The following is a 27,470-nucleotide window of genomic DNA, read 5'->3' on the forward strand; positions in this document are numbered from 1 at the left end:
GTCTTTAATCTGTTATGAGCTGAGTTTTGAACATGGTGAAAGGTAGGAGTCTAGTTTCTTCTGTGTGCGTGTGAATATTTTTCCCAGCACCATTTTGTGAAAAGACTGTCTTTTTCCCATTGAATGTTCTTAGCACCTTTGTCAATTGGCTCTAGATGCATAGGTTTACCTCTAAATCTGTATTCTGTACCTTTGCTCTAAGTGTCTGTTTTGATGCCAATACTATGTTGTTTTATTACTGTAGTTTTGTAATGTATTTTAAAGTCAGGGAGTGTAATACCTTCTGCTTTGTTCTTTTGTGATTACAATCAAATTTCAGTAGCTGCTTTTTTTCTAGCTCTGTAAAAAACTCATTGGTATTTTGATAGAGAATGGATCTGAATCATTTTAATGATATGATTTTTTCAATCAATGAATATGGGATGCCTTTCCATTTCTATATTCTTCAAATTCTTTCATCAAGGATTTAGTGTTTTTTTGAGAGGTATCTTTTTTAAAAAAAAACAGATTTTATTTATTTATTTGAGAGGTAGAGTTACAGATGGTGAGAGGGAAGGACAAGAGAGAAAGTTCTTCCTTCTGTTGGTTTACTCCCCAAATGGCCACAATGGCTGGAGCTGAACCGATCCGAAGCCAGGAGCCAGGAGCTTCTTCCCGGTCTCCCATTTGGGTGCAGGGGCCCAATCACTTGGGCCATCTTCTACTGCTTTCCCAGGCCACAGCAGAGAGCTAGATTGGAAGAGGAGCAGCTGCGACTCAAACTGTTCCCAAATGGGATGCTGGTGCCACAGGCAGAGGATTAACCTACTGCACCACGGCACTGGCCCCAAGGATTTAATTTTTATTATGGAGATATTTCACTTCTTTGGTCAAATTTATTCCTAGGTGTGTTATTTTTTGTAGCTGTTAGAAATGGGATTGTTGTCTTATTTATTTTTAAATTTATTTATTTCAGAGAGAGAGAGAGCAAGAGAGAGCTAGGTGTCCCATCTGCTGGTCCACTTGCCTGCAAGCTTGCTGGGGGGTAGGGTGGGGGAAGGTTGAAGCTAGGAGGCAGGAATTCAATCTAAGTCTTATATGTGGGTGACAGGGATCCAACTAGCTGAACCATCACTTGCTGCCTCTTAGGGTGCACGTTAGCAAGAAACTGGAGTGGGAGCAGAGCTGGGACTTGAACCAGACAGTGTAATATGGGATGTGAACATCATAAGCAGTGTCTTAACCATGATACCAAACAGCCACCTTGGGATGTCTTTTTCAGATACCTCTCTATTGGTGTGTAACAACACTAACGACTTGTGCGTGTTAACTTTGCATCCTTCAACTTGGCTGAATTTATTTAGTAGTTGTAGTAGCTTTCTTGTAGAGTCTTTGGGGTTTTCCATATACAGGATCACATCATCTGCAAACAGTGACAGTTTGGCTTCCTCCTTTCTGATTTGGATGCCCTTTGTTTCTTTCTCCTGCCTAACTGTTCTGGCTCGGACTTCCAGTCCTACACTAGACAAAAGTAGTGAGAGTGCACAGCCTTGTCTCATTCCAGTTCAGAGAGAAAGCCACCCACTTCCTCCCTTCATTGTGTTGTTAGCTATTGGTTTGTTATCAATGGCCTTCATTATGTGGAGGTATGCTTGTTCATACCTAATTTGTTCAGAGTTCTTATCATGAATGGATGTAGAATTTTACCAAGTGCTTTCCTGCATCTATTGAGATAATCATGACTTTTGTCCTTTATTATGTTGGCATGGTGTATCATGTATACTGATTTTCATGTGTTGAACCACCCTTGCATTCCTGGTATGAACCCCCTTTGATCATGCCGATTAATCTTTGAAATATGCCGTTGGATTCAGTTTACTAGTATTTTGTTGACTATTTTTGCATCTATGTTCATCAAGGATATTGGCCTGTGGCTTTCTTTTGTTCTTGTTGAGCCCTTGTTTGGTTAAAGTAATGCTGTCCTCATAGATTGAACGTGGAAGAATTATTTCCTCTTCCATCTTATGAAATAATTTAAGCAGGATTTGTGTTAATTCTTTAAATGTTTGGCAGAATTCAGCAGTTAAGCCATCTGGTCTTGCACTTTTTTTGATAGGAGACTGCTGAAACAGTCTCGCTCTTCATGCTTGATCTGTTTAAGTTCTACTTCTTCATGATCCAATCTTGGTAAGGTATATGTGTCCATTTCTTCTTAGTTATCAAATTGTTGTCTTATAATTTTTCTTAGTAATCTCAAACAATCTTTATGCTTCTGTATTGTCAGTCATGTCTCCCTTTTCATCTCTGATTTTGTGTATTTGAATATTCTCTCTCTTCTTCTTAGTTTAAGTAAAAGCTTGTCAATTTTGTCTTTTCATTTAAAAGTTTATTTTAAAGGCAGAGATAGAGAGAGATGGTGAGAGACAGAGAGAGACCTTCCATCTGCTGGTTCACTTCCCAAATGCGTGCTGGGCGAGGCTGAATTCAGGAGGCTGGAACTCAGTCTGGGTCTCCCATGTGGCTCGCAGGGACCCAAACACTTGGGCCATCAGCTTCTATCTCCCAGGGCGTGCATTAGTAGGTTGCTGGAGTCAGAAGTGGAGTTGGGACTTGAATCCAGGTACTTTGGCGTGGGGTGAGGGCATCCCAAGTAGTATCTTAACTGCTGTATCAAATGCCAGCCTCTGTTTATCTTTTCAAAGGAGCTTCATTTTATTGATTTTTTCTATTATTTTCAGTCCCTATGTCATTTATTTGTTCTCTGGGTTTTATTATTTCTTTCATTCTACTAATTTTGGTGTTGATTTGTTCCCCTTTTTCTAGTTCTTTGAGGTAATGTGATGAATTGTTTATTTGAGATCTTTCGGGCTTTTTGATGCAGGCCATGCTGCAGCCAGAATTTTAACACAGTTGACAAATGCCTCCCAGAAAGAAAGTTTACACTGCAATCGTTCTAGTGAGCACCGTGTCAGTGGGGTCTCCAGGAACACCAGAATTGCCAGATAATGACTTCTCTTTGGTAATGAGGCTTTGATGGAGACGTTCAGGCCTCATTCTGCTCCTTGCCTGGGGAATGCAGGCTTGTATTTCTCAAGGCTTCTACAGTACTGCTAAGTGAGGGATGGGGAAACAGGAAGTTAAAAATGCCACAAAACGCTGTTCTTACTGATTCGGGTTTTTTGTTTGTTTCTTTCAAATATTTATGTATTTGAAAGGCAGAGTTACAGAGAGAGGGGGAAACACACCCACACCCACACCCACACCTACAGAGAGGGGGGAGAGAGAAAGAGAGGGAGGGAGAGAGATCTTCCATCTACTGGTTAAGAACTGAGACAGGAGTAGCCAGGACTTGAAGTGGCACTCATGTAGGATGGCAGCATCACAGGCTGTGGCTTAACCAGCTGTGCTACAACGTCAGCCCGTTTCTTTGGTTTGTATTTTGGCTTAATGCTCCCAAAGTTGCTGTAAGCCCTGTGTTAATTCCCACAGTTTTGAAAGAGTTAATTTTTCTCATGAATCAACTGAAGTTCATGGGCTTTTTGAGAAGAATACGACAGAGGTCAAGTGCCATTCCCACCACACTGTGCCAAGGGTCACATCTGTACCTGGATCAACACGGAACCTGCACGCGCTCACCTTGATTACTTGGATGAAGTGGATTTGTCACGTTTCTCTCTGCAAGGCTACTGTCACCTCCTCCCTTTCTTCCCCTTGTGTGGAAGGAAGGGCCAGGCATACTTACAAAGTGGGACCGTAGGCTGCATGTGGCTCTGTGAATTGTTTGGAATTCTACATAGGAGATTTATCTATTTTCCTCCTATTTATTCAATCATTTATTTATACAGATCTCTTCATATGTATTTTATTTTATTTTTATTTTCAAAGATTCATTTATTTTATTTGAAAGGCAGAGTCAGAGAGAGAGAGAGAGAGAGAGAGAGAGAGAGAGCAGAGGAGGGAGTGAGAGTACAAGATCTCCTATCCATTGATTCACTCCCCAAACAGCCACAATGGCCAGAAGTAGGCAGAGCAAAACCAGGAGCCAGGAGCTTCCTCCAGGTGTCCCACATGGATGCAGGGGCCGGAGGACTTGGGCCATCTTCTGCTGCTTTCCCAGGCCATAACAGGAAGCTGGATCAGAAGTGGAACAGCCGAGACTTGAACTGGTACCCATATTGGATGCTGGTGTTGCAGACAGTGGCTTAACCCACTATGCCACAGTGCCAGCCGCTCCATATATATTTTAAAAATAGATTTGGCCATGGAGAAAACCTTACGTTTTTCATACTATATTCTGTGGTTATAATGCAATGAAGTTGGCATAAATGTTGAAAATGATTTGAAAGAACTTGATTACTGGAAATTAAAAACACATTTTCAGAAAACCCTTGAATCAGAGAACTTTAAAAGAGAGCACGGAGAAAGATAAAATAATTCAGCAAAAATTGAATTCCATAATCTAGAGCTTTAAATTAAATGCTTTCATTTTTAAAGAAGAAAGACAAAACTATTAAAGCGGCAAAATATTCATTATATAAAGCTATACAAAGTAACAGAATATGCTATATAAATAAGAAGAGAGAATGGAGATAAAAAAGTTAAAACAATGAAGCACAAAAAGATCAATCCAGAAATTGCTTTCTTTGAAAAAAACTAATAAATCAGAAGCATTTGCAAGCCTAATTAAGACAAGAAAGAGAGAATAAAACTAGGCAAGATTTGGAATGAGCAAGCGACTGACTGTATTCATTGAAAAACTGCAGAAGAATATTGTATTAAACTCTATGTCATTCAAATTAAAAACTCAAAGGAAATAGATAATTCTAAGCAAAATTAAAGTTACTGCATTTTACCTGGCAATTGGTAAACTTGAATGAACTAATGACCATAGGAAAATCTAAAAGTTGATTCACATTCTATTAGTTAGTGGCAGCATAGTTTGCGATTAGTTTATTCTTTAGAAAACGGATTACTCGGCCGGCGCCGCGGCTGACTAGGCTAATCCTCCGCCTGCAGCACTGGCATTCCGGATTCTAGTCCTGGTTGGGGCGCTGGTTCTGTCCCGGTTGCTCCTCTTCCAGACCAGCTCTCTGCTGTGGCCCGGGAGTGCAGTGGAGGATGGCCCAAGTCCTTGCACCCCATGGGAGACCAGGGTAAGCACCTGGCTCCTGGCTTCGGATTGGTGCAGCACACCGGCTGTAGTGGCCATTTGGGGGGTGAACCAACAGAAGGGAGACCTTTCTCTCCATCTCTCACTCTCATTGTCTAACTCTGCCTGTAAAAAAAAAAAAAAAAAGAAAGAAAGAAAATGGATTACTCCACTATTATTTAGATATTTCAGGCCCTGGAAAATGCAAACCTCTCTCATTCACTTCATGAAATCAGCATAATTTTAGTGTCAATTCATGGTCAATCCTGTACAGAATTTACTGGGAACCAATACTGCCTTTTAATATATAAGCACTGCTATACTCCATTTGCTTATACTTTTTAGAATTTTTATATCAAAACAATGACTCATATTAAGTGTGATTTATTCAAGGAATTCAAGGTCAATATTGTAATCTATCAATATACTCCATCATAATGATGTGATAAAGAAGAAAGTTATAGATGCAGAAAAGATACTTGATAAAGTTCAATAGCTATTAAAATTGTTAATAAAATTGCAATAAAAGGAAACTATTTGAATTATAAATATAAATCATGGTTCAAAAGTACCAGCAGTAAAAATGAACTTGAGCAGCAAATAAACTGATTTCAATGAATCTCAAATTAAATAGAGGATGCCCGAAATGGCCAGTATTTATTATTAAGTCTCTAAATATAGTGACAATACAAATCATGAAATAAAACTGGTACAAATATTGAGAAAAGAGAGTAACAGTTATGTGTTTGCTAAAGGTTACCTTCAAACTTAAGAAATCAAAGATTAGCTTATGTGGGGTTTTACTTTTTTTTTTTTTTAAGTTATCAACATTTGGAAAGGTGGTATAAAAATGATAAAAAATGAATTCACAGCAGGTTGGGCCACCGTCTGCAGTGTTTGCATCCCACAGGGGTACTGGTTCGAGTCCCAGCTGCTCCACTTCTGACCCAGCTCCCTGCTAATGCAATGGTCCAAGTGTTTAGGTCTCTGCACCCAGGTGGGAGACCTGGAAGAAGCTCAGGGCTCCTGGTTTCAGATTGGCACAGCCCCAGCAATTGTAGCCATTTGGGGAGTGAACCAGCAGATGGAACATCTCTCTGCCTCTTTTTCTCTCTCTGTAACTTTTCTGCCTTTCAAATAAATAAATGTTTTTAAAAAATGAATTTTATTACCCTAGAAATCAGTACCTAAAAATGAGAAAATATTGTTCATAAATGATAGGTTGGGGTGGGTTCTGGCCTAGCACTTAAGATGTCGGTTGGGATGTCAGTGTTCTGTATCAGGATGCCTGGGTTCAATTCCTGGTTCTGGCTCCTGACTCCAGCTTCCTGTTACTGCAGACCCTTGCAGGCAGTGGTGATGGCTCGGCTGGTTGGGTTCCTGAAACCCATAGGAGCGACTGGGATTGTGTCCCTGGCTCTCCCAGCTTTGGCCTTGATCCGCCCTGGCTCTTCTGAGTATATGGGAAGTAGAACAGCGGAGAGGAGCTCTGTCTCTTTGTCTCGTATTCCCCTAAAACAAAATAGAACAGTTATTTAGTGTTTAGAATGAGATTTTAAAATTAAGAATTTCTTTTCAAAGGCTAGGACCTATTTGAAGATCAGAATACAATCTTCCTTATGGGAGAGATTCCCGTCGGCCAAATAGAGGTGCCCAGCACTCACCTCCTGTTCTTCTCTCACAGAGAAGAACCCAACAACAAGGAAGTGGCTGCATTTCAAGGTGGGAGCCTGAAGAAGGCAGGAATGACAGGAGTGTGGTAGGACAGGGGATAGGGATGGCAGCACAGAGCGAGGAACAAAGCCACTGGCAACTGGCTGAGCCCCGTGGTGTAGGAGATCCATGCAGCAGGAGGAGTAAAGAGGAGAACCTCAGCAGAGCCCATGAACGCCTTTCTCGGGCAATTCTAGCTCAGTGAGGACCCACAGATACCGCAGAGTAGGAGCCCAGTGATGGCAGCTGCCTGGAGATGTCATGGTGATTGTGGCTCAGAGAAGAGCAAGCAACCTTGAGAGCACAGCTGTAGCAGTGTGACGCCGTCTGGAGAAATCACTGTCAGACTCCATGCTGCCCTAGGGAGCAGTAACCCCTGCACACCCCCATCTCTGGGGCCCTGCAGACATTCTTCCATGCTATCACAAAGGACTGCAGCCTCACAGGGCTGATTGGACCCCCAGAGCCATGGTGACCCCAGCACCCTAGCTCATGCAGCACTCTGCAATAAAATGGATGGGGTACAGAGCAGCAGGGGGATCCTGGCCCCAGCATCCTTACAGGCTAGAAGGCAGCGAAGTGATACAGTCCAAGTTCTGAAAGAATGGAACTGTCAACTGAGAATATATCACCTAGCAAAGCTAACTCTCATAAATAAATAAGAAAGACTTTACAAGATGATCAAAAACAAATGGAATTTATCACCAGCAAATCAGCTTTACCAAAGATGTTTAAAGGTGTCCTATGTACATAAGTAAAGAAAGACAGCTGCCATTGAACATATGCGAAAGTGTGAAACCCAACAGGAAAACAACAAAACATGTCCAAAATCTGCAGAAAAAAGTTTACAGAAAAATGACAGAAATAAGCCATTACTCATCTTTAATAACTTTGAATACAAATGGACTCAATACTCCTGTTAAAAGATACAGACTGGCTGAACAGATGAAAATACAAGACCCAACAATATGCTCTCTGCAAGGAACTCTCCCATAAAGGCACACACAGACTGAACATGAAGGGACAGGAAAAGATATTCCATGCAAATGGAAACCAAAGCAAGCAGAAGTAGCTGTACTTATACCAGACAAAAGACTTTAAAACAAAAACTTAAAAGAGATAAAGAAGGTCATGTTATAATATGATTGAGGGATCAATTCAACAAGAAGATATGATGATTGCAAATATATATGTACTCAATGCCAATGCAGCCAATTTTATAAAACACACATTATAAAAACTAAAGGGAGGAATAAACCCCAATACAATAATAGTGGGTGACTTTGACACCCCACTTTCATCAATGAAGAGACCATCAAGAAAAACATCTGAGTTAAACTACATTACAAACCAAACAGACGTCACAAATATTTATGGAACATTTCAACAAACAGCTGCACAATATACATTCTTAGCACACATAATAGTCTCAGGCACAGACTGTACATTAGGCCACAAAACAATTCTCAACAAATTTAAAAAAATCAAAATCATATCATATACCTTTTTTTTTTTTACCATTTGTTTTAGTATACCTTATTTTATTTATTTTTTATTTTTTTTAAACTTTTATTTAATGAATATAAATTTCCAAAGTACAGCTTATGGGTTACAATGGCTTCCCCCCTCCCATAACTTCCCTCCCGCCCGCAACCCCCCCCCTCCCGCTCCCTTTCCCCTTCCATTCATGTAAAGATTCATTTTCAATTCTCTTTGTATACAGAAGATCAGTTTAGTATATATTAGGTAAAGATTTCAACATTTTGCCCATATAGCAACATCAAGTGAAAAAACTACCATTGGATTACTAATTATAGCATTAAATAGCAATGTACAGCACATTAAAGACAGAGATCCTACATAATTTTTTTTTTCAAAATAATTAATTTTCTATGCCATTTCCATTTTAACACCAGGTTGTTTTTTTTTTTTTCATTTCCAATTCTCTTTATATACAGAAGATCACTTCAGTATATAATTAGCAAAGACCTCATCAGTCTGCGCCCACACAGAAATGCAAAGTATAAAAATACTGTTTCAGTACCAGTCATAGCATCACTTGGCTTTAGACGACACATTAGGGACAGATCCCGCATGGGGTGTAAGTACACAGTGACTCCTGTTGCTGACTTAACAATTTGACACTCCTGTTCATGGCGTCAGTATATACCTTTTATTTTTTATTTTTTTAAGATTTATTTTATTTATTTGAAAGAGTTACAGAGAGTGAGGTAGAGGCAGAGAGGTCTTCCATCCACTGGTTCACTCCCTAGATGGCCGCAACGGCCGGAGCTGCACTGATCTGAAGCCAGAAGCCAGGAGCTTTTTCCGGGTTTCCCACGTGGGTGCAGGGGCCCAAGGACTTTGGGCCATCCTCTACTGCTAACCCAGGCCATAGCAAAGAGCTGGATTGGAAGTGGAGCAGCCTGGACTCCAACCGGTGCCCACATGGGATGCTGGTGCTTTAGGCCAGGGTTTTAACCCACTGTGCCACAGCACCAGCCCCATGTATCTTTTCTAACACAATAGACTAACACTAGAAATCAACAACAAAAGAAACTAGAAATAATACCAATACACAGAGACTGAGCAACATGCTCCTAAATGAACAGTGGGACATTGAAGAAATGAAAAGGGAAATGAAAAATTCTTTGAAACTAATGAAAATGGAAACAGAACATAGCAAAACTGATGGGATATAGAAAAAGCAATACTAACAGAGAAGTGTATAGTATTAAGCACTTACATCAAAAAGAAAAATATAAACAATTTGACAGTGAATTTCAAGAACTTATAAAAACAAGAACAAATCAAATCCAATGTTAGTAGAAGGAAATAAAATAATGATGATTAGAGAAGAAATAGATGAAACTAAACAATAAAGGTCAATGAAATGCAGAATCAGTATTGTGAAATGATAAATAAAGATGACAAACCCTTGGGTAAACAAAGAAAAAAAAGAAGACTCAATTAAAATCAGAGATGAAAAGGGAGACATAATTAATACCAATACAAAGAATCATTAAGGACTATTATGAACAACTATATATCAACAAATTGCAAATCCTATAAAAAATGGATACATTTCTGGATACATCTAATTTTCCAAAGTGATGAAGACATAGAAAATATGAATAGACCAATAACAACTAATGAATTGATAATAAAAATCTCCCAACAAAGAAAAGCCAAGGACTAGATGGCTTCACTGTTGAATCCTACCAAAATTTTAAGGAAGAACTAACACCAGTTCTTCTTCTTCTTTTTTTTTTTATTATTTTTGACAGGCAGAGTGGACAGTGAGAGAGAGACAGAGAGAAAGGTCTTCCTTTTTTGCCGTTGGTTCACCCTCCAATGGCCGCCACGGTAGGCGCGCTGTGGCCGGCGCACCGTGCTGATCCGATGGCAGGAGCCAGGTGCTTCTCCTGGTCTCCCATGGGGTGCAGGGCCCAAGCACTTGGGCCATCCTCCACTGCACTCCCTGGCCACAGCAGAGAGCTGGCCTGGAAGAGGGGCAACCGGGACAGGATTGGTGCCCCAACCGGGACTAGAACCTGGTGTGCCGGCGCCGCAAGGCGGAGGATTAGCCTAGTGAGCCGCGGCGCCGGCCAAGTTCTTCTTAAACTATTCAAAGAATTTAAAAGCAAGGGTAGGGAGGTCCTTTCTAAACTCATTCACTGAAACCAGTACCTTGATTCCCTAGTCAGACAAGGACACAACAACAACTGCAAGAACAAAAAGAAAACTATAGGCCAATATCCCCAATGAACATAGATGCAAAAATTCTTAACAAAATACTAGCACATTGAATCCAACACACGGAAAAGATGATCCATGGTGATTCACTGAGATTTATCCTAGGGGTAAATGTAGATAGGTCAACACATGTAAATCAATAAATGCAATATATCACAGCAACAGAAGGAAGGATAAAAATATTTTGATAATTTCAGCAGATGTAGAAAAAGCATTGAATAAAATTCAATTCTCATAATGAAAAGCTTGAACAAATGAGATATACTTGATCATAATGAAAACAATATATGACAAACCCGTAGGCAACTTCTTGAATGGGGAAAAACTGAAAGCATTTCCTCTAAGATCTGTAACCAGATAAGAAGCCCACTTTTACTACTTTTATCTGATGTAGTACTGTAAGTTTTAGCTAGAGCCACTATGCAAGAAAAGGAAATACAAATCATACAACCAGGAAAGGAAGAAATCAAATTATCACTGTTTTCAGATGTCATCAGTCTATGTTCAGAGAAACCAAAAGTCTCCATCACAAGACAATTAGAATTGATAACTGAATTCAGTAAAGTTACAGGATACAAAACCAAAACACAACTTATACACTAATAATAAACTCATTGACAAAGAACTTATAACTATGTCATGCATGACAGCAAAAATAAAATAAAATTTTAGAAAATACCTTGCAATAAATTTAACTAAGAATGTGAAAGACCTTTACAAAGAAAGTTACAAAGCAGTAATGAACGAAATTGAATAAGATATAAAGAAATGGAAAGACTTCCCATCTTTATGGATTGGAAGAATGAATATTATTTAAAATGTCCATACTACCCAAGATGATTTACAGATTCAACACAGTCCCCACATCAGACAGATGACATTATTTAAAGAACTAAAAAAACCTCTAAAATTGAAATGGATGCACAAAAGACTACAAATAGACAAAGCAATCTTGAACTAAAAGGATAAAGCTGAAGGCAGCACAATACCAGATCTCAAGACACACTATAGCACTATTGTAACTAACACAGCGTGGTACTGGCTTACAAACACACACACATGGATGGAACAGAAGGCCCAGAAATAACTCCAGGCATCTACAATCAACTGATATTTGAGAAAGGTGCCACAAACATACCCTGGAGATAGGACAGCTTGGGAAACCTAAAAAAGTATGCATTTTTTGAAAAATATTTGTTTATTTATTTGGAAGTCAGAGTTACAGACTGGGAGGAGGGAGAGAGAGAGACAGAAAGAGAGATCTTATAGTTTCTGGGTCACTCCCTAGATGACCTCAACTGCCAGGGATGAACCAGGCAGAAGCCAGGAGCCAGAACTTCATCTGGGTCTCCCACCTGGGTGGCAGAGGCTCAAACACTTGGTACATTTTCCATTGCTTTTGCCAGGCCATTAGCAGGAAGTGAGATTGGAAGCAGAGCAGATGGAACATGAACCTGCACCCATATGGGATGCTGGTGTCCACATAGGAGGCCCAGATGGAGTTCCAGCCTCCTGACATAAGCCTGGCTTATCCCTAGCCATTGTGACCACCTGGGGAGTGAACCAGCAGATAGAAGACCTCTCTCTTGCTGTCTCTCCCTCTCTCTGTAACTCTGCATATCAGATAAATAAATAAATCTTTGAAATAACAAAACCAAAATCTTCCTCTGAAGACCAGGTGCTGGGAAAACTAGACATTGTAGGCAGAAGACAAGATTCACTCCCCCACCTCTCACCCTATGTAAAAACCAATCTGAAATGGATCAAAGATATAAATGTAAGACCCAAAACTATGAAACTACTAGAAGAAACATATGGGAGACACTTCAAGAAACTGGCATAGGCAGTGATTTTCTTTTTGATAAGAAACACAGGCAACAAAAACAAAAATAGACAAACAAATTTATCAAACTAAGAAGTTTTTCTCTATAGCAAAGGAAACAGTTAAGAGAGTGAAAAGACAATGGACAGAATGGGAGCAAACATTTTCAAACTATTCACCTGCCTAAGGGTTCATATCTAGAACATGTAAGGTACTCAAAACACTCAACAAGAAAAAGCTCAAGCAATTGAGTTAAGAAATGGGCAGGGGTGCCAGCGCTGTGGCATAGCAGGTAAAGCAGCTGCCTGTAGTGCCGGTATCCAAAATGGGTGCTGGTTTGTGTCCCCGCTGCTCCATTTCCAGTCCAAGAAGATGGCCCAAGTCTTTGAGCCCCTGCACCCACGTGGGAGACCCCGAGGAACCTTCTGACTCCTGGATTCAGATCAGCCCAGCTCTGGACGTTGTGGCCATTTGGGGAACGAACCAGCAGATGGAAGACCTCGCTCTCTCTCTCTTTCTGTAACTCAGCCTTTCAAATAAACAAACAAATCTTTAAAAAAATAAAGAGATGGGCAAAGGATTTTATTTGTTTGTTTGTTTGTTTGACAGGCAGAGTTAGACAGTGAGAGAGAGAGAGAGACAGAGAGAAAGGCCTTCCTTTTCCATTGGTTCACCCCCCAAATGGCCACTACGGCTGGCGCGCTGCACCAATCCAAAGCCAGGAGCCAGGTGCTTCCTCCTGGTCTCCCATGCAGGTGCAGGGCCCAAGCACTTGGGTCATCCTCCACTGCCTTCCCAGGCCACAGCAGAGAGCTGGCCTGGAAGAGGAGCAACCAGGACAGAACCGGCGCCCCAACCGGGACTAGAACCCGGGGTGCCGGCGCCGCAGGCGGAGGATTAGCCAAGTGAGCCACAGTGCTGGCAGGGCAAAGGATTTGAATAGACATTTCTCAAAAGAAGAAATCTAAGTGGCCAGAAAATACATGGAAAAATGCTCAATATTACTAGCCATCAGGGAGATGCAAACCAAATCCTCAATGAGCCATCATCTCACTCTAGTTAGAGTGACAATTATCAAAAACATTAAAAAAAAAAAAAGCTAGCACTGGTAAGGATATAGAGAAAAGGAAATCTTAATACACAGTTGATGGGAATGCAAATGAATACCACTATTACGGAGAACAATATGGAGTTTCCTCAGAAAACTAAAAATAGTTCTACCGAGTGACCCAGCCACCCCTTTTAAAATATGTGTGAGTACTTCATTTCCTTCACACACACGCACACACACACACGCACACACACATGCACACACACAAAATGAAATCAGTGGATGAAGAGATACCTGCACTTTCATGTTCATTGCAGCACTGTTCACAACGACCACAACATGACACAAACCTAGGTGTCCATGTATGGATGAATGAATCAAGATGTGGTACGGGGCTGATGCAGTGGCTCAGCAGGTTAAAGCTCCTGCCTGCAGTGCCAGCATCCCATGTGGGTGCTGGTTCAAGTCCCGGCTGCTCCTCTTCTGATCTGGCTCTCTGCTATGGCCTGGGAAAGCAGTAGAAGATGGCCCAAGTGCTTGGGCCCCTGCACACATGTGGGAGACCCTGAGAAAGCTCCTTTTTCCTGGCTTCGGATCAGCTCAACTCTGGTCGTTGCGGCCAATTGGGGAGTGAACCAGCAGATGGAAGACCTCTCTCTCTGGTTCTACCTCTGTCTGTAACTCTTTCAAATAAATAAACTCCTGGCTTTGGGTCGATGAAGCTCTGGCTGTTGCAGCCAACTGGGGAATGAACCAGTGGATGGAAGATTCTCTTTCTCTCTCTGCCTCTCCTCTCTGTGTGTAACTCTGACTTTCAAATAAATAAATAATTATTAAAAAAAAGAAAAGAAATAGGAAGGAAGGAAGGAAGGAAGGAAGGAAGGAGCTCCCCCAAGCGCAGGGCTCAGAGGGCTTCTGGACAGGGAACACATGGTGATGGTCCTGCAGTGGTGCTCGGGAGAACGTGGGTGCCCCATGCCCTCTCTCCCACCCTCACCCTCTGTGACCTCCCGTGCTTCCTTTGTCATACCCTTTGTAAGAAACCGGTAAACAGAAAAAGAAACTTCACTGCTGATAGATGATCTCCCAGAGGAAATTATCCTTGGATGGGAAGACTTACTTTAAGGATCAGTCCCCCTAAATGGGTATATGGACCTCATGCTATTCCAATTAATAAACTACTTTCAAAGATGTGGATAAATAATCCTAGCATGTATATATATAGCAAGTGCCTAAGAATAATTTGTACAAACCATGAAGAATAACCATGATGGAGAATTTGCCTTTTAGGATTGTTTTTCAATCAATGTCACATTTGTATGGGAATAGATAGATAAATACAAAACAGGCTTCAAAATGAGTAGCAATGGTAGAGAATTTAACATATAACAAACACGGTTAATTCTATGAGGAAAATTGTATGGATTATTTAGTAAATGTGCTAGAATATTTTCCACACAACTAGATTGACTCTCAACTTAATCCTTTGCAAAAGCAAGTTGCTCAGTCTCCCCCAGGGTTCCAGTTATGTTGGACTAAGGCCATTCTGGACATCTCATCCACCCTACCCTTTCTCCTACTGCAGAAAACAAATACAAACCCTAAACATAATAATACACAGGGAGCGACCTGAAAGCGTGGGACAGTGCCGAGTAGCAGGTGTCTCTAGGAGCACGTGCCTACTTACCTGACCAATGGCACGTGGGAGGCTCCACAACGCGCCTGTCTCCGCGCCTCCACAAGGTGCAGGGTTTGGGGAGCTTGAACAAGCCTGCCTTCCCTGCAGCCTGGAGAACCTGCACACTGACGGTGGAACACTGCACTACTGGGCGGGCCTGGGGACCCACATGTCCTGCTGCCTCAGTCCACGCATGTGCAGAAGACTCCTGGCGTCTCAGGCGAACGCCAAAGACCTGCGCACAGACTGGAGCTACTGTTCTAGAGACAGTTTGAAGTTTATGCCCTCGCAAGAAAATGACCTGCCAAAACAAAGGGGGAAGTAAGAGACGTTCATAAGACAAAAATAGCAGAATCCAGAATTTTCACAATCTAACATTCATCACGTCCAGGATGTAATCTAAAGTATCAGACATACAAACATATTCTCAAGAGGCTACAAATGGTCTCACTCCTCAATGAAATCAAATAAAACTATTTTCGGTGAATGAAAATTGCAGCACAGATAAGGAAATTGTATCATAAACAATAGAAATTTTACAGCTGAAAAAATAATATTTCTGAAATTACAAATTCACTGGATGTGCTTAAAAATCCAACTGGATATGACAGAGGAAAATTAAGTGGATTTGAAGACAGAGTGATAAATATTTTTTTTTTTTAATTTTTTGACAGGCAGAGTGGACAGTGAGAGAGAGAGAGACAGAGAGAAAGGTCTTCCTTTGCCGTTGGTTCACCCTCTAATGGCTGCTGTGGCCAGCGCACCACGCTGATCTGAAGGCAAGAGCCAGGTGCTTCTCCTGGTCTCCCATGGGGTGCAGGGCCCAAGCACTTGGGCCATCCTCCACTGCATTCCCGGGTCACAGCAGAGAGCTGGCCTGGAAGAGGAGCAACCGGGACAGAATCCGGTGCCCTGACCCGGACTAGAACCCTGTGTGCTGGCGCTGTAAGGCAGAGGATTAGCCTATTGAGCCATGGCGCCAGCCCAGAGTGATAAATATTATCCAAATTGAACAGAAGAGGACTGAAGAAAAGATAAACATTCGATTGGGTGTTTTCATTTTTGTGTTTTAAATATTTCCATATCCCTACTTAGCATGTTCAACCTTCCCATAGCTTCTTGAACATATGGAATGCAGTTATAATGACTGTTTAAGTGTTTTGTCTGCTAACTGTATTACCAGTGTCATTTCTGGGTCAGTTTGATTGCTTGGCTTTTCTTATTACGGGTTGTATTTGTGCTACTTTGCATGTTTCATGATGTTTGAGTGTATGTAAGCTTTGTGAAATTTTTTTGTTTGGTGCTGTACCTTACTGTGTTCCTATAAATATCCTTGGACTTTATTTTTGGATGCTAAGATAGTTGGAAACAATTTGGTTCTGTTGGGTCTTGCTTTAAGCTTCGTTAGGAGGGAAGAGAGCAACATTTAGTCTATGGTAATATTCTCTACACCAGGAGACAAAAGCTGTTTTGAGCATTCTATGAGTACCTGTAATTCTGAGGAGTTTTCCACTCCAGACGATGTGAGCAGGCACTCTTCCAGTTCTTTGGAAGGAGTTTTCCCTTTACGCCTTTTGGTATTCCTCTCACGTGCACGTGCTGAAGTGTACTAGGACTCGTGGAGATCTCTGGAGTTCTCCTTCTCGATGGCTCTCCTCTTCAGCACCTTGCCCTGTGAATTCTAGCTGCTCAGCAGCCCCCGTGGTTCCCAACCTTCCTCTTTCTCTCCAGTATGGGCAGGTTGTTGTGCTCCACTGGACTGTCTTTCCCTGTACTGTGCCTGGAAATTCTGTCCCGTCATCGCTAGGGCAGTTGTGGGGCTCACCTTATTTGTATCTCATCTCTCAGGAGTCACTGTTCTTTTTTTTTTTTTTTTTTTTTTTTGACAGGTAGAGTTATAGACAGTGAGAGAGAGAGAGAGAGAGAGAGAGAGACAGAGAGAAAGGTCTTCCTTCCGTTAGTTCACCCCCCAAATGGCTGCTACCACTGGCGCGATGCTGCGCTGATCTGAAGCCAGGAGCTAGGTGCTTCACCTGGTCTCCCATACGGGTGCAGGGCCCAAGCACTTGGGCCATCCTCCACTGCCTTCCCAGGCCACAGCAGAGAGCTGGCCTGGAAGAGGAGCAACTGGGACTAGAACCCAGTGCCCATATGGGATGCTGGCGCCGCAGGCGGAGGATTAACCAAGTGAGCCATGGCGCCGACCCCACTGTTCTTTTTTTATCTACTGCCCAATGTCGTGAGGAACGTTCTTTAACATATGTTGTGTAAGTTGTTCGTTGTTTCATGTAGGAAGGAAAATCTGTTCCCTGGGAGTCCATCTGATCTGGGATCATTCAGTAGCCGCATCCTTCCAGTCTGGGCTCCATAACCATGATGCTCCAGGGTCCGAGAAAATGAAAAGCTCTAGGCTTTTGAGAAATCCAGCAGATTTATAAATTTATAAAGGAAGGCAATGAACTTAGAAAATGAAAAATCAAGGCCAGTGCCGCTGCTTCATAGGGTAATCCCCTGCCTGCGGCGCCGGCACACCGGGTTCTAGTCCTGGTCGGGGCACCAAATTCTGTCCTGGTTGCCCCTCTTCCAGTCCAGCTCTCTGCTGTGGCCCGGGAATGCAGTGGAGAATGGCCCAAGTGCTTGGGCCCTGCACCCGCATGGGAGGAGAAGCACCTGGCTCCTGGCTTCGGGTTGGCGTGGTGTGCCAACTGCAATGCACTGGCTGCAATGGCCATTTGGGGGGTGAACCAACAGAAAAGGAAGACCTTTCTTTCTCTCTCTCTCTCACTGTCCACTCTGCCTATAAAAAAAAAGAAAGAAAATGAAAAATCAATGTGGAAGACTTATACTATCTGATTTCAAGACTTTAGTGTAAGTCAGCAGCAATCAAGATTGGCATAAGGAAAGTCATAGAGACACATGGAGCAAAACAGTCCAGAAATAGATCCACACTTACATGTGGTGAATTGAGTGCCAAAGAAAAAGAGGAAAATACAGTCTTTTCAGTCTCTGGTGCTGAAACAATTGTACATTCATATGCATAAAGTGAACCAGTACCCCATCTGACACTATACAAAAAATTAGCCCCAGTGGGTCACAGACCCAACACTGTAAAACTTCTGGAAGAAAACATCTTTGTGAGTGACATACCAAAAGCTTAATGTATAAATTAAAAACAGAAATCAACTTCCATCAAATTTAAAAGCTTTTGGATTTTAAGAAACACTGTTTTAAAAAAAGGCAAGACACAGACTAGGAGAAAGTCTTTTGCAAAACATACATCAGGCTAAGAACTTGTATCTAGAATGTACAAAACACACATCTAAGGATTTGAACCTAGAAACTACCAAGAATTCTTATAACTCAAAAATAAGGAGTCAAGCAACCCAATTAGAAACCAGGCATAAGGTCATTGTACAATAAGGACCCAACTTTGGAATAGACATTTTACAAATGAAGACAAGTGAATAGCCAAGAAGCAAATGAAAAGGTTCCCAGCATCATTAACCATCAGAGAAATGGCAGCTAAAGATTTCAGCTCCCTGCTAACACACCTGGGAAAGCAGCGGAGGATGACCCACGTACTTGGGCCCCTGGCTCCCACGTGGAAGACCTGGGTAGAGTTCTAGGCTCCTGGATTTAGTCTGGCCCAGCCCTGGCTGTTGTGGCTATTTGGGGAGTAAATAGCAAATGGAAGATTCTCTCTCTCTCTCTCTCTCTCCGTCTCTCTTTCTGTCTCTGTCTCTGTCTCTCTCCCTCTCTTGTCTTTCTCTCTCTCCCTCCCTCCCCCTCTCTGTCACTTTGCCTTTCAAATAAATAAAATCTTTTTTAAAAAATGGTTAAGGAAAAGTCACAGATGAGCTGAGTAAATGGCTCAGATGTGCAAAAAGAAGGTTAAAGTCGAGAGAATGCAAATTGAAGGAGCCATGAGATTCGAGTTTACATTCATCACAAAGAGCTATAACACTTAATATTCCTAAGCATTTAAAGAGAAGAATACACTCATATTTCGGCAGAAATGTGCGCTGTCATGGCCTGTGGCAGAAATAATCTGGTAGCATCTGTGAAAAATAAAAGCACATATATCATTTAACCTTCCAGGCTTCTCCCAAAAATGCCAATAGAAATAAAAGCAGATGTATTGATGGACATATTAATGCACAAAATGTTTATTGCAGCATTGTTTTTAAGGCACAAAACTAGATCAAAGTGGATGCCTGTCAAGAGGGGAGTACTGGTTTAATAAATTCTATTGCACATGTACTACATTCTACTGAACAAACAGTAAAATGAGGGAATTAGAGCTGTAGTAGGTGGCTTTATTCTACCATTCCTTTACTTTTAAAATATTTATTTATTTGAAAGGCAGAGTTACAGACAGAAGGAGATGGAGAGGAAGAGGGAGAAGGAGAGAGAGAGAAAGAGAGAGAGAGAATCTTCCATCCACTGGTTCACTCCCAAATGGCCATAATGGCTGGAGCTGGAGCAGGCTGAAGCCAAGAGCCTGGAACTCCATGAGAGTTTCCCACATGAGTGACAAGTGCCCAAGCACTTTGGCCATCCTCCACTGCTTTCCCAGATGCATTAGCAGGGATCTTTGTTGAAAGTGGAGCAGCCGAGACTCCAACCAGTTCCCATAAAGGATACTGACATTGCAGGCACAGGTTTAATCTACTACACCACAATGCCAGCCCCTCTACAATTTATTTTTTTTTAATTTCTTAAATTTGGAAGTTGTGGGGGGGAGAGAAAGAGATGCTCCCCTATCCATTGGTTTACTCCTTAAATGCTGAGCTAGGACAGATGCAGGAGCCAGGAACTCAATCCAGGTCTCTCATGTGGAAGGCAGGAACCCAATTATTTGAGCCATAATCTGCTGCCTACCAGGGTCTTCATTGGCAGGAAGCTGGAATGGGGAGCCACACCTCTGGACATTGAATCCAGGCACTCCCATGTGGGATGTGGGCATCTTAACTACAGTTTAAACTGCTAGGGCAAATGCTCACTTGCTGCCTATTATTGATTAAAAAATACAATATGCAGAAAAGGCTGAAAATTATTTCCTTTTTTTTGTAAAACAATGACTAAAATTCCACTTTACATACAAACATTAGTATGTATATTTGTATAGTACTGTGAACATGAAGAGAAAATATCCAAAGACCTATAGCAGATTTTTAAATGCTTCTGTGAGTTGACCCAATTTGGTGTGTTGATACATGTGTGTGAGTAGAACCATGGCTCACTTGGCTAGTCCTCCGCCTGCAGCGCCAGCACACCGGGTTCTAGTCCCGGTCAGGGTGCCGGATACTATCCCGGTTGCCCCTCTTCCAGGCCAGCTCTCTGCTGTGGCCCGGGAAGGCAGTGGAGGATGGCCCAGGCCCTGCACCCACATGGGAGACCAGGAAGAAGCACCTGGCTCCTGGCTTCAGATCGGCGCTGGCTGTAGCGGCCATTTTGGGGGTGAACCAACGGAAGGAAGACCTTTGTCTCTCTTTCTCTCTCTCACTGTCTAACTCTGCCTGTCCAAAAAAAAAAAAAAAAAACAAAAAAACAAAAAAACAAAAAACTGTGAGATACAGCAAAATCAATATTAAGGGGGAAGTTAATAGCATTAAGTAACTACATTAACAAAGAGAAATGTCTTAAATTAAAGATCTGGCTTCGGATCGGCTCAGTGCCGGCCATAGCAGCCATTTGGGGGGGTGAACCAACGGAAAAGGAAGACCTTTCTCTCTGTCTCTCTAACTCTGCCTGTCCAAAAAAAAAAAAAAAAAAAAGAGAAGTCGAGGGAGGCAACACACAATCCAACCAGACAACATTTTATTTCTCGCCCTTGCAAAGTGCAAAGGCCTGGGAGAGTTTCCAGGCAATTTTCTCAATGTGTTGCCTTAGCATTTTTTTTTTTTCACCAGAGTAACAACTGTATTTACACAACACTCGGTTATACACGGATTAAAGAGGGGAGGGGCGGCGACGGCGGTCAGCAGGGGCCGCAGCGCTGGCCGGCGGCGAGGCCCAGGATGTTGGCCTTGAGGAACGACTCCATCTGCTTCCCGGAGATGCCTTCCACGCGCTCCAGGTCCTCCACCTGGCTGAAGGGGCCGTGGAGCTCCCTCCAGCCTACGATGAGCTGGGCCTTCTTCTGCCCGATGCGCTGCAGGCCGCGCAGATCCCGGGCCGAGCCTGCGTTGAGCAGATCCAAGATTTTCTGGCGGCCGCGGGCCAGCAGGTCGGGGCTGATCTGCAGCTCCCAGCCGTCCTCCGCCTTCTCCTCGGGCTCCGAGGCATCCAGGGGCTCGGGCTTTCTCTTCCGGCCTCTCTTCTTCAGAACGTGGATTTCCGTGTTTGGGGAGGCTGCCTGCTCCTGAATCAGTTGCAGGGGCATCACCACAGCCTTTTTCAGGGGCTTTGCGACCGTGCCGGTGCGGCGGGGAAGGGGACGGAGCAGGGTGGGGGAGTAATTCTCCTTCTCCTTGGGGTCCACAGCCTCCTGGGCCTGCACTTTCGCCTCCAGTTCTTTCTGCTTCATCTTAAGCCTCTTGATTTCCAAGTCCTTCTCTTCCACTGTCTTCATAAGCACCATCCTCTCTCGCCTTGGGGTGCTCAGCAGAGGGGTCCCCTGGCTCCCCTGGGAGCCCAGCAGACGGTCCAAGCTCAGGAGGCGCTCCAGCATGGCGGGGTCCATGCTGCTCAGCTTCTGCAGGGGGCTGAGTTTCTGGGGGGCAGAGGCCGGAGCTGCTGTGGGCTCAGGGCTTTCGAGTTCATCTTCTTCAGGGCCCCGGGCTCTCTTGGCCTCTGAGGGGCCTAGCAGTTCTCTCTGAGACAGTTTAACAGGTGCCAAGGCGTGAAGCTGCAGGCTCTCGTTGGTGAAAGGCCGGTTGATGATTTCCTTGGACCTGGCCGCAAAGTTGAGCGCGGAGACCGTGTCTAGGTAGAAGCGTCTTTCGGGGACGATGTTGGCAATGGAATCTTATGGAATCTTCCTATCAACACATGTTTTCCTGATCAGTGTGGCAGAGGTCAAGAGAACACAGGATTGTGCACCAGTAATCATTAAAGGTTTTCTCTGGGAATTGGTGTCTATCAATTTGCTTTTTTTTTTTTCAAAACAAGGCACATGGTTGTATAAAAATTCAAGGCATTGGGAAAATTTATGTCTCCTGTGCTTCTCTGCAAAGGGAAGAAGAATGGAAATACTTTTGAGTGGCAATGATATGTATGTTGTAATGTTCATTAAAAAGACATTTATATAAAATTTATAGAAATTAAAAGTATCTATTATATAAAGAAACTAAACTTTAAAGTGACTTCAGGATTATATTTTATAAATAAACAATTTATCAAATACAAGGAATGAACAGCAAAAATGGAATTATATATATCTCAATAAAGTGACTAAGATTATAAATTTTGATAAAATCCAGTGATGATGAAAGTGTTGGAAAGAAAAACTGTCCTATACTTCTGGCGTGCAAATACATTTGTACATTTCTGAAATATAATCAGGTGGCAGATATCAAAATGTAATTTCTGAGTTCTATTTTGGCCTAGTAATAGGACTCACAAGGATTCACCCTTGACAACAGACAGGTGCACACAGATATATGTAAAGAAATGTTCATGTAGCACAATAAAAGGGAAAACAGTCTGAATGTATTCCTACCAGGGGTGAGTTAATTAACATATGCTAAGTGATTATACCAGAGTACTATGATATTCACTAAAAGAGATGAGGTGGGTTTTGTTTAACACAAAAATCCATTCAAAGCATGTGTTTGTTACCTATTGTTAATGTTACAACCAGCATCAGCAGCTATTTTATTCTGCTTCTGGTCAACAATCAAGAAGGGCTCGGATACACGGTTTGTCTCTGACTCACATGGAGTCAGATGGGACCGAAGGATCTATTCCAAAGTGGCTTCTTCACTTTTGCTTCTGGTGCCTTGGCATACTTTGGTTTCTTTCCCTCCCAAGGAGAAATCTCATCTTCCAGGATTTTTTGGGCTTCCTCACAGTGTGAAGGTGGGCTCAGGATAACACACTTCTTACAGGTGGCTGGTTTCCAAGAAACATGAAATGGAAGTGGTCAGGCAAGTTATGAAATATTGCTATTATTGGAATATTTGACCCCCAAACTCATGCAGAAATTTAAACCTAAGCCATAAGTTATTGGCACTGAGGGAGTGAAAACTTATCCCAGTTGTGGTGTTGAGAGATGGGGCGTTTGGTAAGGGATTGAATTGGATGAGGTTAGTGGGGAGCCCCGTCTTTGAATTCTGGAGGCTTTGTAAGGGTGAAGACAGACACACAGACATGCATGCTTCCTCCCTCTCACCATGTGATGCCTGTGCCACCGCGGGACTCTGCCAGCACAAAGGTCACCACCAGAGGTCAAATCAATGGGGCTGCCAGACCTTGAACTTCAGAACTCGAAGCCAAAGACATCTCTTCCTCTTACATAGTTAGGTTGCCTTAAGTACTACAGTGACAAAAAGCTGACTAATACAGCAAGGCACAGAAGTAGCATAGCATTATGTCAGCAGTATGCTATTGATTGCCCCGATCCAAAAGCCTGCTCAGATTCAAGGGTACCGAGAAAAAAAGCATTTCTTGCCAGGCGAGAGACAAGAACGCTTGCAGGAGACTCACAGGATTAGGGACGATGTTGTGGCCATCTTTGGAAAATCCTGTCTGGTACAGCATCATATAATTTAATTTATGTAACGATTCCTTGCACTTTATGCTTAAAAACATGGAAAATACATGGCAATATTTTTGCATCAAACACTGTTTTCTACCTCAGATTCTTCAGTATTTTGCTTATAGTAAACATGAGTTACTTTTATAACTGGCAATTTTTAAAGAATCCTAATTTTGATATTAAATAGAACTGTGGAAAATTGTACTCACTCAGAATTTGCAGTGCCCAAAGCACGCACTTAAATGGATGACTTTATTTTACTCTGTGGAAAATTTCAGGGGGGACCTCTACATATAACTTTCCATATTTGCTGAAGGAGTAGGAGTGATAGCTTCTTAGTAAAATTGAATTTGAGAAATGGATTTAAATAATAGAAGCCATTATTCAGAATGAGCTTAATGTGGTCCCCACCCAGATGAAAGATGTACGCAATGAAGTGGAGCAGATAAAAGCCTTGCCGTTGCATCATGCAAATTATGTGGTATTAAAAACTAGATGAAAACATTAAAAAGGATGCAGATCAAAAACTCCAAGGAGGAAGGGCTCAGGGGTTAAGTGTTCTTTTCAGCACTAAGAGGAGTGATCTCAGCCTTGGGCCTGGGTCTTGTGTACGTGATGTTGTCAGCCATCAGGGTGACAACACATGTGGAGGTCTGCAGGTTTTCCATTGCTTTCACCCATCTTCTCAAGCATACCCAGAAGTCATAATGCTGGAATTGCATCGACACAATCATCCCCATGGAAACCGAGCCTGGTGTCATAAACATGGCATTATGACTTCTCAGCAGGAGGAGGCAGATGGAATTTTGGCACTGAACATGCAAGATTTATTCACAAACACAAATGTCTTAGAGAATAGCACCAAGGGTGGGGAAGAGAAAGGGCAGGACGTTGACCTTATAATATGTGTTTTGACAATGTTTTCAATTTGTTCACCTCTGGCAGGTCTTGATTTTGCCTGTTTCTTTTTCACTGTGTGTTTGACATGGTGTGGTCTCATCTTAATCGTGGCTGTCCGGCCTGGCAGAGGCTACACTGATAGAGAAGCTGAGACCCAGAGAAGGGGATGAGCTTGCCATGTCAGCTCATGAGCCAGTGGCTTGCTGGGGCCAGGGCCTTCTGCTTCTCTCAGTCCACACGTTTGAGTTTCCCGGTCAGTGTCTCAGCTTGAGTTTGAGAACATGATGTGTGCATCAGGTCAGACAGAATCTTCAGCCCCCAACCCTTTCCCCCTGCAACTTCCTGCCCAACCATATAGCAAATAAGCTAGAAAGTTTTCCTGTCTCTAACAAAAGTCCCTGGTACTAAGAGTCTATATTATATGATGGCTATTATATGGTGCCATGACTATATTATATTACCCATGAAGGTACTTCGAAAAGTTCGTGGAAAATGAAATCAAAGGGTAAGTTTATTGTGGTGTAAAAGTGGATGGAGCAGCCGGCATTGTGGTGCAGTGAGTTAAGCTGCTCTCCCGGATACTGGCATCCAATATCAGATGGAGCACAGGTTTGAGTCCTGGCTGCTCTGCTTCCAACCCAGCTCCCTGCTGATATGCCTGGGAAAGCGTTGGAAGATGGTCCAAGTATTCAGACCCCTACCATACATGTGGGAGACCCAGATGGAGTTCCAGGCTCCTGGCTTTGGCCTGGTCCAGCCCCAGCCATTGCAGCCATTTGGGAAGTGAACCATCAGGTGGAAGATCTCTCTTTCTTTTCTCTCTCTCACTCTCTAGCTCTCTCTATTGCTCTGCCTTTCAAATAAATAAAATCAATCTTTAAAAAACCCAAATGCATTTTTCATGAACTTCTGAAGACCTTCTGCAAAGTATGTGCAACTCTAGCAATAATAGGCTATTTAATTTTTCTCCCCCTGCAAACTATGCTTCCCTGGCCCTGTAGAATGAGATGTCACTCACCATATTTGCATCCCAAACAGAACAAGGGAAGGGCATTCCCCCATCATTAAGAAGCATGGCCTAGAAGCTGCACACTCGCTTCTGTTTATGTCCCATTGGCTAGGGAGGAGTCAAACACTTGGTTCCAAAGGCAGCTAGACAGCCACGTGTTCAGCTAAGTGTGGACAATCTGTTATAGGAGGAGAGAAGCCCAAAACTGGCAGCAACCAGTGGGCTCTGCTGGAGCTTGGGCCTCCTGTCATAGAGCATTGCTTTCAAGGACTGCCTATTAATTCCCATTCAGCTAATGCAATGACTGAAGACTAATGATGGTATTTGCTTAGAGGTATTCAAAATCAAAATCACTATACTGGATATAGAGATCACTGACTTGACAGAAAGATTAGATGCTCTACCTGAGATCAAAGAAAGTAACTGACCACTACCATATGTGTTAGGGCTATAGGCAAGACCTTCCAGTTCACTGACTGTAGAAATAAACTTACCTCTTTTTACCCAATAGTCTAGCCTGTGTGGCTCATCGTTGGAGAAGCTTTGCTTACTTTGAAGATGGGAACATGGATATTCGTGGACAGCCAGCAGCTTTCTCTGCAGGGTGGCACAACTACAGTGACTGAGCTTCAACCATTTCTTTTGTTCTAGTATCAGAGAGAGAAAGAGAGAGAGAGGAGTCAGAGGGAGGAGAGGTGGGAAAAGACAAGTAAGGGGGGAGGAAAGAAGAAACGGGTAGAGGGAGGAAGGTGGAGAGAAATGAGGGGGGAAGGAGAGAGAGAAAGAGAGTGAGGGGCCGGTGCTGTGGTGTATAAGCCCACACTCTAACCAGTGGATCATAGCACATTCTCGAATTTCCAAGGAATTCTTGCTGGCTCAAAGCTAGAGTCCAATGATTTTTGAGTGGCTCTTGTATTTTCATTTCCTTATTAATCTCTTACCCTGGGCTCTAGTCCCATTGGCCATGGCAAGGGAGATTTCTAATGCCCATTTGTGATCTTAGTACTATTATTCAGTGTTCCCTTGGCCCCCTCTTTCTTCCAGGAGCTCTTGGTGTGAATCGACTCAGGCCTTGGAATTGAGGAGTGGGCTGTGAGTTTCTCCATAGTGATTTCAATAAGTCGTATGTGACAGAGCCATAGCATCCAATCCCACCGAGCCACTAGCACTACAGAGGCAGTCATCGTTATGGTCTTAGAGACCCCAATGATCAAATGATCTCATACATTTCTAATTTCTGCATGGGTTCTGCTGCGTGATACAGGAACTGTGCCCACCTTGCTTCAGGCCTTTAAGTGCCGCCAGTTGTCTTCTGTCACTCCTGGGCACTTCATCCTAATTGAAAAAGGAAGATCTCATTTTATGGGTGGCCTTTATCTTAATCCTCTGCTTGCAAAAGATAGTCCCCTCTTTTCAAAGGTAAATGTGTTCTTTTGCCAGAAATGCAAAGCTCATTGAACATTTGAAAATCAAAAAATGTAACTCACCTTATGAACAGGAAAAGGAAAAATCGCATGAGCATTTCAATAAATGCATAAAAAGCATTTGACAGAATTCAGCATCTAGTTGTGATTTTAAAGAGAATCCCCCAGTAAGCTTGGTAATACAGAGAATTTTCTTGACCCAATAAAGGGCAACTACAAAAAGGCATACAACTAGCACCACGGTTAATGGTGAAAGGCTGAATACTTTCTCCCTGAGATAAGGAAGGA

At 42.7% G+C, this 27,470-nt stretch overlaps 1 protein-coding gene across 1 annotated transcript; it reads right to left on the reverse strand.

Moving 5' to 3' along the window:
- Nucleotides 1-21,060: 21,060 nt before the first annotated feature.
- On the reverse strand, nucleotides 21,061-26,942 carry LOC133747699 (kinesin-like protein KIF22). Its single transcript, XM_062176012.1, has 2 exons — nucleotides 26,765-26,942; nucleotides 21,061-22,117 (listed from the first exon to the last, which is right to left on the reverse strand). The coding sequence occupies exons 1-2, from the start codon at nucleotides 26,940-26,942 to the stop codon at nucleotides 21,129-21,131; spliced, it is 1,167 nt and encodes a 388-aa protein (XP_062031996.1). The 3' UTR covers nucleotides 21,061-21,128.
- Nucleotides 26,943-27,470: the final 528 nt, after the last annotated feature.

Source organism: Lepus europaeus, chromosome 19 (genome assembly GCF_033115175.1).
Source record: "Lepus europaeus isolate LE1 chromosome 19, mLepTim1.pri, whole genome shotgun sequence".
NCBI classification, from domain to species: domain Eukaryota; kingdom Metazoa; phylum Chordata; class Mammalia; order Lagomorpha; family Leporidae; genus Lepus; species Lepus europaeus.